The sequence below is a fragment of the Astatotilapia calliptera genome, chromosome 17 (genome assembly GCF_964374335.1).
Source record: "Astatotilapia calliptera chromosome 17, fAstCal68.1, whole genome shotgun sequence".
Classification (NCBI taxonomy): Eukaryota; Metazoa; Chordata; class Actinopteri; order Cichliformes; family Cichlidae; genus Astatotilapia; species Astatotilapia calliptera.
The window spans coordinates 13,671,799-13,685,735 of NC_137438.1; the positions used below are offsets into that span (position 1 = coordinate 13,671,799).

Below are 13,937 nucleotides of genomic sequence, written 5' to 3' on the forward strand. Positions count from 1 at the left end.
TGTGCTGACAGTTACAATAACTGTACTGCGTGCTAGCTAGCACGACGGAGTTTCTATACAGCTATGCGCGCTAAGTTACTGATTTTGAACTTTATGACAGCCTCCCCTATTTTCAGGCGAGAATGTAGGGGTGTAAACTTCAAATATCTGCTCGTTTTATCAAGAAGTCCCATATTTTATCAAGAAGTCCCATATCTCTCACGATGTTACTGCTAGCGCCGCATGGCAGCTAGCTGGCTAGGGCGGCTTGGCTGACACCTAGGCCGGGCTGACTGATACCCAGGCCGGCTCACGCTCTCGTTTCACCGCCGCATGGCGGCTAGCCGGCTAGCTGGCTAGCGCGGCTTGGCTGCCACCCAGGTCGGGCTGGCTGACACCCAGGCCCGCTCACGCTGTCGTGTCACCCCTAGTCTTTCGTGATGACTCTTGGTTGGCTGCTGGACTTATTTTTTATTTATATGGGCTGGTGATTCAGTATGAGTGTCTGGTGAACTGAATGTCAGGTAAGACGTTATGTATATGTAAGGTAGTGACTGGAATAAGTCACAAGGTGTCGCTGTTGAGCTGCATATATGTTGTAAATTTTAGCAATTTTGACCATTTGTCCTCTGCAGGACACCGTAGTTCAGATTTCTCGTTCGCGTGGGCGCCATCTTGGTTCAGTGTTTACTGTGATGTGCAAAGGTAAGCACTGTCAGTGGCGAACTGCATTGGTTTTGTTTAAAAATAAGTGTTCCACTGTGTAAAATAGCGGTTTGTCATTTAAGCCGAGCATATATTTTGTTTATTGAGAGGTTCATGTATTGTCTGATGAGAGTATGAGACAAAGATATACTTTTCTTTCTTACTCTCATATAAAATATTTAGCTTTTATTAAATAGTTATCTGAATCTTACAACCAAAGTTTGTATAATAATACACAAGATTGGCTGTAGACCATTGTTAATCATTCAGAACACTGTGTAAAAATAACAAAAAACAAAAAGTGAATGAAAAGTGCATAAATATTTATTTTACGTGTTTGATGTGTGTGGCAGGGCATGGTCTGCAGTGCCGCTGCAGGGGAGGTGGACCCACCTCAGCGGCATCTGCAATCACGCCTCTCAGGTGTAAAGTCTGTGCTCTCTCTGCTTTTTTTTTTTTTTTTTTTGTGTATGTGTCGGGCTATGAGATGAAAAGCTACAGCCGGCTGTGTGGGTACAGCAACTATGTGTGAAAAGTGGTCCATAACGTAATGCTTCAAAGTGTGTTCATGCAAACATTGTCGGGTCTGCTTATGAACCTCTGCGCACAGCGTCTACAAATTGGGGCTGTACGAAGTCACCTCATCTTTACACAAAACTGTAAGCTGTCATCTGTGAGGCGCGAGCGGTGTTTGGTTTTACCATAGTTCATGGTGGAGAATGGCTGCTCTGCTGAGTTTTGCTCTCTGTAGCCGTTTGAATGGCAAACTATACTGATTAGCGGCGGCATAGGCACACTTAAAATTTCTTCAGAAATTTTCGCTTTCTAGTTTATTATTATTATTATTATTATTATTATTATTATTATTATTTCCACCGCACTGAAGAAGTCCTGGTGACCAGTTTTGCAAATTTGTATCTCATTTCCTTAAGCTTTTCATATATTTTTGCTTATCAAATGTCCAGAAATAGCGGTAAAATGCATCAAATTCAAAGGATGCACCATTTTGCAATTTCATTTATCCAGTATTATAAAAATATCAAAAAGACCAGCTGTACTTACTCCAAGTTCAAAACCTGACTTCAACACTTAGAAATTAAAACCAAGACAAAGATTGTTCCTGGAGGAAAAATAAAGTTGAAGTTTACTTGTGGCTTATTTTGTTGAGTGTGACATCCCGGGGGAATGCTGGGAGCAATAAGCACCCCAACAAAAATGAAAATCTTCAAAGACTTTTCAGTTCAACCCAGGTCAGTAGGGCAGAAAAAAAGGGGGAAACGGGACCTCCTTCGGTTAACCACCAATACATCAGCCTCCATGACTGCACAACACAGGCCATAATAGCCTTTAAAGGGATGACATCATGAACACGGCAATGGAACAAACCACCTCACCATCCCACCGAGTGTGAGATGTCAGACGGGCTGCACGCTAAATCGTTTTTTCATGCACAAAAAGAGACAGAATGTGGGGTTTTTAAGGAGGGATGGGGGTGGATGAAAAAGGAAAAATTCCAGGAAGTGTTGGCTAATACCAGAGACCTGGATTAGAGAGAAGCGAGGGGAAGTGTTTCTCTGCATGTGCGCCTCCTTAAAAATTCCGCGAGGGACTGAGGGAGAGGTAACATTTCATAAACAAGAGACAGAATATAAGGAAAACTGAGAAAATAAAAATAAAGAACACAAGGAAACCTGTTAAAAGCTCACCGGTGTATCATGACTGTAGGTGGTTGCAGCCGGTGTGTACGCACACTTGTGAACAAAACTATTCAATCATACACAATCATTCAGGCTTTCTGGCATATGTGTGTGTGCACGTACATACCAAGAGATGCAGTCATGACGGTGACACTCTCAGAAGTTGTCCTCCTGTTTGTAGGTTTCCTGTTTACCCCCAAACTTCCAGGATCTCCCCTTCCTGTTCCAAAAACCTCTATCTCTTTCTACTACGCTCTGCCTCACTGTGTGAATGAAAGCCTCCCTGTGACCAAGAATCTCCTCCTCTCTCTCTCTCTCTCCCTTTTTTCACTTCTGTATGCAACAAAGCAATGTGAACTCAACTCACTGGAGGTTTCTTGTGTGTGTGTGTGTGTGTGTGTTCAGGGGCTGGATAGTTTCGCTGCCATGCCCAATTCCTTTCGTATCCCAGATGGAAAAATGAGCTCCCCTGTTTGTTCCTGGCGTGTTGTGACTCCGCACAACTTCTGGGTTTGTATGAAGGGAGGGACAGAAAAGAGAGGGCGGAAGAAAGAAGAGGTAGGGAATCCCCCCCGCCCTCCCAACCCCCCACTCCCTCCCTCTTACTGACCACTGAGCATTGTTCCTGCTCAGCTACTGTGAGCACTTTCCCCCAATCAGAGTGGATACCAGAGGGGTCAGAGGTCACTTGTGGCCTTTTATGGACCATAGAGAGAGAGAGGAGGTGGTGGTGGGGTTTGAAGACTTTCTATGAGCTCTCTGTCAGGGCATGTGTGTCCACTCCCACCATCTGCTCACTACAAATGCAAAGGAAAAGGCATGCAGACACACTGACAGCGTCTCCTGCCATGTGTCTAATCTTAGCACCTCGTAAATTACACCATAAAGCTCCTGATGAATTGAATTGTGTTTACTTTTGCTTGAAATGAAGCATGCGCTGCATGCCTGGTTTTGACAGGAAATGAGATGGAATGGATTTTAGTTTTATCTTCATTGTTTGTTTTTTCTTTTTCCTTTTTTATTTGTAAAATGCATGCTAGTTTTACTGCTAAATTTGCTATACACTGCTGTAACATTTACAGAGATGAAGTTGACTTGAATTGCTGACTTCAGTTACTCATCTACACACGCCTTAAACAGCATCAAAAAGAGTTATCGAGTGTTGCATTAGCTCAGGCATGCTGCATAGTCACTCAAGCTCAGCTTGCAAGCCACTTTGAAACCCACCTCCAGCTGCTTTTTGGTGTTAATGATTTCATCTTTGTCATATCTCTTATCAGTGATGACTGCTCTGTTTTGTAATGGGATCTTGCTGTTGCTCTCCATGTGGAAGAATGTGGAGTTTTATGGCCAAATATAAATTACTTCAAATGAGAAAACAGTCTTCTTTTGACTATCAGACTCCAAGCTGAGATGCACTGGGACACCCCAAGTGTGACAAACTAAGCAAAGTACTTTAGTTGCTTTGTATATCCATCTTGTATATAATCGTAACTTCTATGAGACACATGTGTAGTGAGTGAAATTATCACATTATTCATTATGCAAGCTATTTTGAATGACACTGTGCATACTACAGGCAACTTTCAGTCTTTTGTTGACATCTGGATCATTATACTGCATGTCTACACAATGACCGTTGAAATATTTAGCTAAAGACCCTTTAGCTCACTCCTATTCACTAAGCACAACAAAAAGCAACCGTTTGAAGAGGTCGTGCTCCCCTCTGTGCTATACCCTCTGACTTGCTCCCGACCTTTCACCCCTGAGGTTCAGAAAGTCAAGTGTCTATCTGAGCAAACCATCTGACTCTGTTAAACCTCAGCTCGTAACTACATCTACATTCCTTGGCTAAAGCCTGCTTCCGCTGGCTGAGACCTTCTGTATATATATCAGTGTTTATTTTGATTCATACAAAAGTACACACAGAAATTATCATTACATAACACTTGAATTTGAGCTTGCCATCACGAGGATATGAAAGTACACAAGTGCAGAAACCGCAGCAGAGTTCATCTTTAGGTTGATGATTGCCTGGTACTGTAATGTTGGTTTCCCAAAGGCTTAGATGTGAGTCTGCTATCCATTTTAAAAATCTTAGTGTTGTTACTAAACAGCCTTAAAGCATATAGCATGTGTGGGGTATCTCTGTTTTGGTAAGAAATCTCTGTAGGCACTCATATAGTAGCATATACGCAATGCATTGACTGGTTAAAACACTTTTTATAACAACATCCCATATGTTATATGCAATGTTTGAATAATTACCACCTAACTCTGAAATCAACCCTAGTTCTATCATGTGTTTTACCCTACTATCATTTCTGGGTATGGTCCCCAACTTCATAGTTTTGGTTCAGCTTTATGATGCAGCAGCTCTTCTCTTTTGGCTATTTACCTTTAAGAAATAAACAATATGTTGTTTTCTGCTTTATATTATACTTTTAGATTTGGCTTTTGTGCTACTAGGGTGCTAGTAAATGCATTAAGTGTAACTGGCAAATTCTGTGACTGCTTTACCTGTTTCACATGTTTTTTTTGTTTTACATTTTTTGTCTTTTCTTTATTAGGAAATGAGAAACACTATAGTTAGATCATTTTTATGGTTAGATAAGACTTTCAAGTTCATATTCTGGTTTATTATCTGTCTAACTCTATATTGCCTATGTGTAGCTGCTTTTTATCTTTGCATACTTTTGCTCAAGTGCTAACTGCCCTCTAACTCCAGAGATATAGAATGAGTAATAGCATCTCACTAAACTCTTGGCAAAGAAGCAAAAGACAATTCCCCCTAATTTATATTTATTTAAATAAAAAGAACTTTCACATGTTAGTTTAATAAACTCAGTTTTCCTTTTAGACTCAAATTAGAGTAGACTTTAAAAAAGTCTATCAAATTCACTGGAATACTAAAATGTACACTATAATTCTACAAGCTTCATAAAAATACCAGCACATATGACACACCAGGATCTGTTGTGAATTAGGGCTGCCACGATTAGTCGACTAGTCACGATTACGTCGACTATCAAAATCGTCGACGACTGATTTAATAGTCGACGCGTCATTTGAAGCTTTGTAAGATCCCAAAAGCAGGAATAAGTAGCAGGATTTAAGAGTGTAATAACGGACTGAAACAGAAGATGGCAGCACTGCATGTACAAGGATGCCAGCTGCCGTTAAACCCCGAAGAAGAAGAAACTGTGTCCCAGAATTCATAGCGCGGCCCAGCGCAGTTGTCAACAATGGCAGCAGCTAGTTAGTTTTAATATTACTCTTATTATTCTTTCTGGGTCACAAAATAAACGTTTAACATATTTTCAGGCGAGAATGTAGCTGTGTAAACCTCAAATATCTGCTCAGTTTATCAAGACACCACATATTTTCAAAAGCGCTCCGACGTTTTCGGAGGCGTCTGTTACCCACTAGCTCGATAGCTAGCCGGGGGCCATGAGAGCACCGGACTCCCGGCAGATCGTTTTCAAACCCACCGCCCTACTCAGGTTAAACATATACAAGTCACTTAGATAACTTAAAAATGTTATTGTTTGGCTTTTTTTTAGTATTTTATTTGTTCCTGAGTAAATCGGCTGAGTTTATTAAACTCCACCGAAACAATCTGCACATTTAATTAGAATTCAATTAACTATCATCTTGTCTTTATTTTTAGTTAGCACAGACCTTAAACACTTAAAGCTGTAAGCTAATGATAGTTATATAAGAGCAGATGCTGCTGGTGCAATAAGCTGTACTTTTACGTTCAATGGATGATGATCTGATTAGTCGACTAATCGCAAAAATAATCGGTGACTAGTCGACTATCAAAATAATCGTTTGTGGCAGCCCTATTGTGAATACCTCGGTAGTCGTTACTGGAGCGTTAGTGTGTCTGACTGGGTGCGCCGTTGTTTTTTTAGCTGCCTGATGCTGTCCACAGCAGTAGCCTAAGGTCAGACTGTGATTACAATAATGACTGTAAACATTAAAAAAATATTTCAAATGTGGTACGTCACTGTTTTGTCCAGACAAGGCAAACTGTTTCCCAGACTGCAGTTTAATTTTAAGTTGGGGAACAGGAAACTGTTGTCTGATCCCCGAGCGAAAGATATTTGGTGTTGTTTGTTAATTCATCCATGCAGTAAAGAAAAAAAAAGCCTTTTTTTACATAACTGATGATTACTCTTTCAGCAGCTATTACTCCATCCTGCTGCCGCTCTGCTTTGAAAAACGTGTTTACAATAAACAGGCAGACCCGCTGTTTCAAAGCTCAAACTAATCTGCCTGCAATACAATGCAAAATGCCACCATAAATATCACTTTAATTACTATCTCTATAATAGGATATCACCATTGCAACCAGTGTTCCAAACCGCCTCTGCCATTGCCATCAGCACAAGAACTGTGCACCAGGAGCTTCACAGCATAGTTTTGAATAGCAGAGCAACTCCTGTACATAGGGATGGGTATCGTTTAGGTTTTATCCGATACCGGTGCCAAATCGGTACTTTTGAAACGGTGCCGGTGCTTTAAATGGTGCTCGAACCGGTGCTTAAAGAATGGAGAACGCAAACTTTGTCCAAAAACCTCCCATGTTCAGCTGTTTTGTTGTTTTTTTTTTTTGTAAAAAGATAACAATGTTAGCCTTTTCTGCAGCTATGGGGCATATATGGTATCACTCTTGGCTGGAAGCAGTGCTTAAACAATGGAAAAAAAAACACAAACTTTGTCCAAAAACCTCTCATGTTCAGCTGTTTCCCACTTTTTCTTTGGTCATTTTAGCCTTTTTGTCCAGGGTGAAAGGAGTATCTGCCATCAAACAAGAGGACAGCCGCATGTAGCTATGATGATGTTTGCTAGTTCACCTTACATGCATTAATGTAATAACGTGGTTAGCCTACTCAACGTAAATTACACACGAACAACATTTAGCTACTCACGCAGAGAAGAACGGCTGCTGCCATCATCATCCTCATCATTTCTGCTACACTGGCAGGGCTAGGGGCCAGGACTCTATTCTTCGGGTTTTTGGGGGATGTTGCTCCGGGTCCGATAACTGGCAACCCACCCAACGTGCACAGTGTGAGGTCTCGCAGCAAGCTATCAAATACGGCGCATTTCTCGGCTTTTAAAAAAAACGCTATGCGTCGCCAGGTGTTTCATCAGTTTCGAGGTGTTACCTCCTTTGACAGTATCACAGTATCAGCTTAAAGCACTTGTTGCAGGCTGCTGAGTTTGCATATTTTGCTGTGAAGTACAACCAGACTTTTGACCGCTTCGCCTTGGACATTTTTAATCTGTAGCTCTGCTCTAACTGAACGTACGTACCTGGCCCCGCCTACTATCCTGGGAAACGTAAAATGATTGGCTAGAAGTGTATCACAGCTCAGGAAAAAAAAGCACCGAAATAAAGCACCGAAATGTGCGCTGCTTTTCGGTCTGGTTACTACCGTTTATGTCAGAACCGGTGCCATCATGGCACCGGACACCGGTACCCATCCCTACCTGTACATATAATGTGCGATTGGCCTTGAGACAACATCACCATGTTGCCTTAGTATGATTAAATGCTCATTTTTACTCATTTCTGACAGCACAATAAACTCCTCCAGCAGCTATGTGGTACGCACCTCCTTAAGCAGGATGTCCCAACAACAAAAGACCCTCCCCTCTCCCCCTGTCCCCTCCCAGAACAGGACATGAGTGGACATCCTGCCAGCAGTGGTCTCTTCCTCTGTTACCGAGAAACTATTATTAGCGGATATCCAGCATCAGCTGTCCTGCATGACAAGATATCGAAATCCTTTTGGTTTACCGTAAATAATATAAAGACATAGATGAAAATAATGAAGACAAAGGTCTAGAAATCAGGCATATATCTACCCTGACCACACACAAATGACCAAAAACAAAAGCCATGCCAGCATATGCAGCTAATAGCAACAAAGCATAGGTTAGGTATGTGTATGAGTGTGTGTTTTTGGTATCCTATGCCAGAAGGACATTCCAGCCAACTCTTGAACCCTGTCCAACAGCAATCAGGAGCTCAAGTGTTTGGATTGAGTGCTTTTGTCAGTAACACACTCATCTATGTTTTTGGTCTCTCACACACTCCTGGCAAAATGTACCTTGTGTCAAGCTGTGTTGGTCAAACTGCCTGCCTGTCCTGAGCTGGGAAAACTCTGAGAAATGTTTCACTGGAAAGAGAAGGAGAACACTGATAAGACTTGCTAATGCGAACACACCCACGAGCACAAGTGTTCATTCTGACATGATCTCTTACCATAAGGCGTTGGAGGAGACACTGGGAAGGCAGGAGTGGGAGGGACGATGTCAGAGCTAACTGTCCGTCCTTGATAGTCCACACTGTTGTATTTATAGAGATGTCCGTGCTATTTAAAAAGAAAGAAGTAAGAAAGACGTATGAAAAAGGGGAGACAAGTAAAAAGCCCATTTTTCCCCACAAAGTCTTAAAAGATGACAAGACACACACACAAGCAGACATCAGTCTTGTGATCTGTGTGTGGCTGCAGCCTGTGTTTTGGTGTAAACACTTGGGCCATTCATTCCACCCAGCTGTAAGACTGAGTGCAAAACTAAAAGACTGATAATAATAATAAAAATAAGAGCAAAGACAAAGAAACATCAACATTAAGATGTAGACATTGTTTCACAATCAGGATCTCTTTATCTCCTTCTGTAACAAAATTGAAAGTGCTACATCTAGTAAAGCCCTGTCCACACAAACATGGGTAATTTGGCCGTTCACTAGTGACGAATGAAACACGTACTTTTGGAAAGAGGGCATTCATGCATTTTATGCGGTTGCCAGCATGTAGCATAACAACCACAGCCACTGGAATAACCCCAGACGTGCTTGTAAAAGAATGGGTCGAGTTTGACTACTGATTGGGCATATGCCTTGCATTCAGAAGGAGACACATTGACTACTTTTACTCAGGCATGCATTTTAAAATTTATAGCATGTTTCTAGGGTGATTACTTCAAAGAATGTAGCTTTTTGAAAGCAGATGATTATGCATGATCCAATGCAATGTTAGCTTTATAGCCAATTTGCTCATGCTTTTAGCTTACCCCTGCTTGATTTTGTGACCTACTGTATTAGATTTGCTGATTCTCTAGCACTGCTAATATTTTCTTTGCATTGTTTCAAATTAGCTGATGATGATTTGCTGCTTTTTGCTTAGTTCCATTGGTGATATTTTAGCTTTGCATATTCCATTTATAGTAATGTGCAAAGCTAACGTGATGTTACCTTTGTGTCACACTAGCTAATGCTATAGCTCAAATATTTTAGCTCTATTCTTGATAGTTTATCTGTTTCATTTAATGCTACATTTCTAATAACCCACTTACCATAGCTTACATCTCATTTCAGATTAAGCTTCTTAACTGAGGCTAGATCGTTGGCAGGTTTGCTGTGTTGTTATTTTATGTGTTATTTTATGTATTAAGGTTTAAATAAAATTGTTTTTACAGATATATCCCAGTATGTAGTATATATTTTACTAAAATGAAACCTAAAAAGTGTGTTTACCTGAGAGGGCAAGGAAGGACTGTAGCCTGGGGAACTCCTTAGGCTCTGATGTCCACCCTCTCTCCATACTGGACTATGATGACCAGCGTAATCTGTAACATCAGTGACCTGCTTCTGTTGTATCCAACCTGATTGGAAAGCAAAGTGATAACGAGGGTTGAGGTTGGGGAGGGCAGTGGTGTGTGAGGAAGAAAGGGAGAGAACAGACAGTCAGTCAGATTATGATCTGAAATGCAGTCAACCACAGATTCAAATTCAGTCATTCCTTTTTCTTCTCCATTGCATATGCTTAAAGTTTTGTCTATTCTAATACAAACAACACTGAACAGTAGTTGGACTTTATTCTGACCGGTTGCAAATTAAGAAAGAAAAGCTGATGACGGTGATTCCTCTTTGACGTGTTGCCTCTGACAAAAAGCTTCTATTAGTATACATGTATCAACAAAGCAGGGAGACTATCACAAGGGCAGAGCTTATATGACTAAGCAAGACTTCACTGTGACCAGATGGTGGAACATCGGGGCGGCTTCTCTGGAAACCATCTGCTGAAACAATCAGTTGTTCTCTTTTCAAATATGAGTGGATAGCCCCCTGAGCTGGATCTTATCTAACATCAGAAATACTTAAATGATCTTTCTCAATAAGTACAACATTTGTTGTATGGAACTATGAAGAGAGTATAGTTGATAGCTAAAGATTCAAAAAGAACCAAAAGTCAACCAATTGATAAGGAAGTATGAGATAACTACAATATTACTGTAACTTAAATCATCCTAAGAGCCTGCAACAGTTAGCTTAGTATTGGCCTCGCTGAGTGCACACAGCTTAGAAAAACAACTAGATACGTCCTGAGCTGACTAACCAAATGTAGACTGTATGAAGCCTCTCACCATCGGCTTATTGCTTAGCGCATTCCCCTTTCCTTATGGTTAACCTTGCAGTTCCAGAAATCACATCACTTTAAGAAACAACAACATCCAACCTACGCACATCTGGATGGAGCAAAAAGGCAGCACTGCTTGGTTCTTTCAATGAACAGCTTTAAAGTCTTACAAAGTATTAGTCTTGCAAAACCTGATCTAACTCCACAGCTTTGTTCACAATGGTAGCGCTTGCCTCCCCATGTGCAAAACTCATCAGCAACCCACGCCACCAACCAACCATTCACTAGGTTCTTCTCTCATGTGTTGTAATAGAGGATTGTATCCCTGTTTTGGGGTTTTTAAATAAAATATTATAACTATAAATCAGTTACCCAAATTTGTTGACAGATATTTAAAGTCAAAGTGGTAGTGCCACAAACTGACATTCATGGAATGTCTACATTAAAGAACACAAAAAGTAAAAAAAAAAGTAAGAAACAATTCCCGAGTTGCAAAAACAAAGCCAATGGTGATAGCTTCTGTCTTGACCTCTGCAAGCACTTTTCCTGATGAGTTTGTGGGCTCAGACACTCATTTGGGGTCTTTGTCCTAGTGAGTCAATTCCCATAGGTTCCCATATTAAAATGTATCACTTCGAAGCATTAAAAAGCATATCTACAGCTAAAGAAAGGGGGGACAGAAGGATCATGGTTGTTTTCACTGAAACAGGCACTGTTAAAGTTAAATTCTATAATTTGTATCTTTATATTTATATGTTTATGTTTACAGCACTGTCTGCAGCTTGCTAACATTGCTTAGTAACACTAGTACACACTGAGTACACTCCTTCCTCTCACCACAGCATGATCCCTTCTAGGTATGAATTACAGCAGTCAGAACACTGACACTGAGTCCAGAAATCAGGGTTTTATGCTGTGGAGATTACATCAGTAGATTACACACAGTTCTATATGTTTCAACCAAAGAAGAAAAATATTTTTACATGCAATTGTGACCACAAAGTAAAGGCGGATTTTTTTTAAAACTATACTTGGGCAAATATTTTGGGATTATTGTAAGTTATAAAACAGTCTTACTCAACAGCAATCACCAAAACCACACCATAACACAGCAACCACAGACTGATGTGAGTCACAATACAGATATACTGTACATGAGATCACCCTCAGTTGTGGATTCATGTATAAACAGTGACAAGGAACACTGTGAGCTCAGCTTTCACTGTGAGTATTCATCATCTCAGAATCACATGAAAGCAAAGCTAAAGTGGACCAACTGAAACTAATCCAGTTACTGTCTGTCACACACCGGCGGGGCTGCCGAGGGAGCAGTGTCGAGTATCACTTCGTGCCCACCGTGTTTGTGAGAGGGCTATTCTCTTCTGAAGATGATGAGAGGGAGAAGGACAGCAAAGTGTTGTGTCGCAACTTCAAAAGCATTCCTGATTGCTCACACGTTCCTACCTCGAAACATTTCCACAGTAATTAAGCAAGTGAAGTGTTAGTTACAGATCAACCTCCAGCCTACTGATACACTTCATCAGCTACAAACATACATTTTAAGAACTGATATGAACGATTTAGGAGCTGTCAACCTTGCAAGCGCTCAAGTGTTGGGGTGGTCTTACATGAACCACTGGTGGATGATAACATCACTTGTACACTTAAAACCCACTGACCACAGATGACTACCAACTCAGTGGTTGGCTGGTAAATGCATTGAATTCTTTCCCATTCAGATTGCAAGTAATTGCGGCAACCATCTGCTCATATAGCGGTTGAGGGTGTTGCACGTTCAACCTCTGTGCAACCACTTTCAATTGCATTACACAAAGATTTCAGAGTTAAGCATGCCAGATATAAACAAGCCAATCAAAACTTACGCACCCATCAAGTAGTCTGCTGAGTTAACCTGTGGGGATAGGGCCACATCAAAGTCTGTAACTATTTAACGACAAGTAAATCAGTAAACCTTAGTCCTAAATCTGCAATAAGACTAAACTGTCTCCTGACAAATGTATAATATCTTAACTTTATCCAAGAGCATCTGACATTCCCGACTGAATTTGGATAAAATTAAATTATGAAAAAGGATTGTTTTGATTTCTTTCACTGGCAAGAAGTCGAGTATGTCTGTAACCACACATACCTTATTTATGTAACCTTTTATTTCTGCCTCTGTATATTTCCATTCAAAATAAGACAGACTGGAGGGCAAACACATCATTGCATAGCAAGCAGTGAGGGCCTGATTTTACACTGCTTACATAGCAAGAATATGTAAGGCTGTTTAATCAAATGCTTCCTCCTTCTCAGGAAATACACTTACAAACACACCTTCTGTAAGAAATGCAGATGTAGCTCACAACAAAGAGTGCATCGGCACTGCAGGCAGGGTTATAAAAGCTTCCATGTGTTCAGACTGAACTGAGCTTAACGATATATAAAATACAAGTTTCATCTGTCCACAAGCAATTTTCACAGGTGTGGTAATGGTAAATGAACTGAATCTTATATAGCGCTTTTCTACTCAAAGCACTCTATACAACATGCCACATTCACCCAATCACACCCATTCACCCTTCTCTCTTTTCATACAACACGAACAAATGTGTATTGTATTTGCTACATCTGGCTTTTTAAAAATTGTTTTTATCCATCATTCTGACGTCCATCATTTGTCCTCTGATTGCCAAGAATCTCGAGAACAATTTTATAAAATGATCTATTCTGATCAGGTTAGATGTTAAAGTCAACACTGATGCTAATCAATATTTTTCACTTTTATAGTAGTATTCGCCACACTTCTATGTGTATAATAAGTAGAATTTCCATTTATTTGTTCACAGAATATATTAAACTTAATCTATGTTACTTGTTAAGCACCTTGGCATACCCTTGGTTTTTAAGTGTGCTTTATAAATAAAGTTTATCATTATTATTATTATTATTATTATTAATCCTTAGGGGAACATAGTTACAACTGTGTGGTGGTCTTTCACTCCAACACACAAATGTCGACCTCTAAAATGTCCCTCTGGTGTTGGAGATATCTCGGATATAAGAGAGGAATCGCTAAAATTTGAGGCTTCCCATTCATTGATGAATATATTACTTG

The 13,937-nt window shown here is 40.4% G+C and overlaps 1 protein-coding gene across 8 annotated transcripts in view; it reads right to left on the reverse strand.

The window, feature by feature from the left end:
- The window catches only part of LOC113008965 (tensin-3-like), a 56,908-nt gene that overhangs the window by 22,990 nt on the left and 19,981 nt on the right, over window positions 1–13,937 (reverse strand). For 6 of the 8 annotated variants that reach the window (XM_080292107.1, XM_026146948.2, XM_080292104.1 and 3 more), the window contains 3 exons: window positions 9,937–10,064; window positions 8,662–8,770; window positions 8,507–8,575 (listed from right to left, as the gene is read on the reverse strand). In XM_080292107.1, the coding sequence (XP_080148233.1) occupies window positions 8,507–8,575; window positions 8,662–8,770; window positions 9,937–10,064 (306 nt within the window). The remainder of the gene's footprint in view (window positions 1–8,506; window positions 8,576–8,661; window positions 8,771–9,936; window positions 10,065–13,937) is intronic. The other 2 variants (XM_026146949.2, XM_080292105.1) reach the window with 1 other exon arrangement.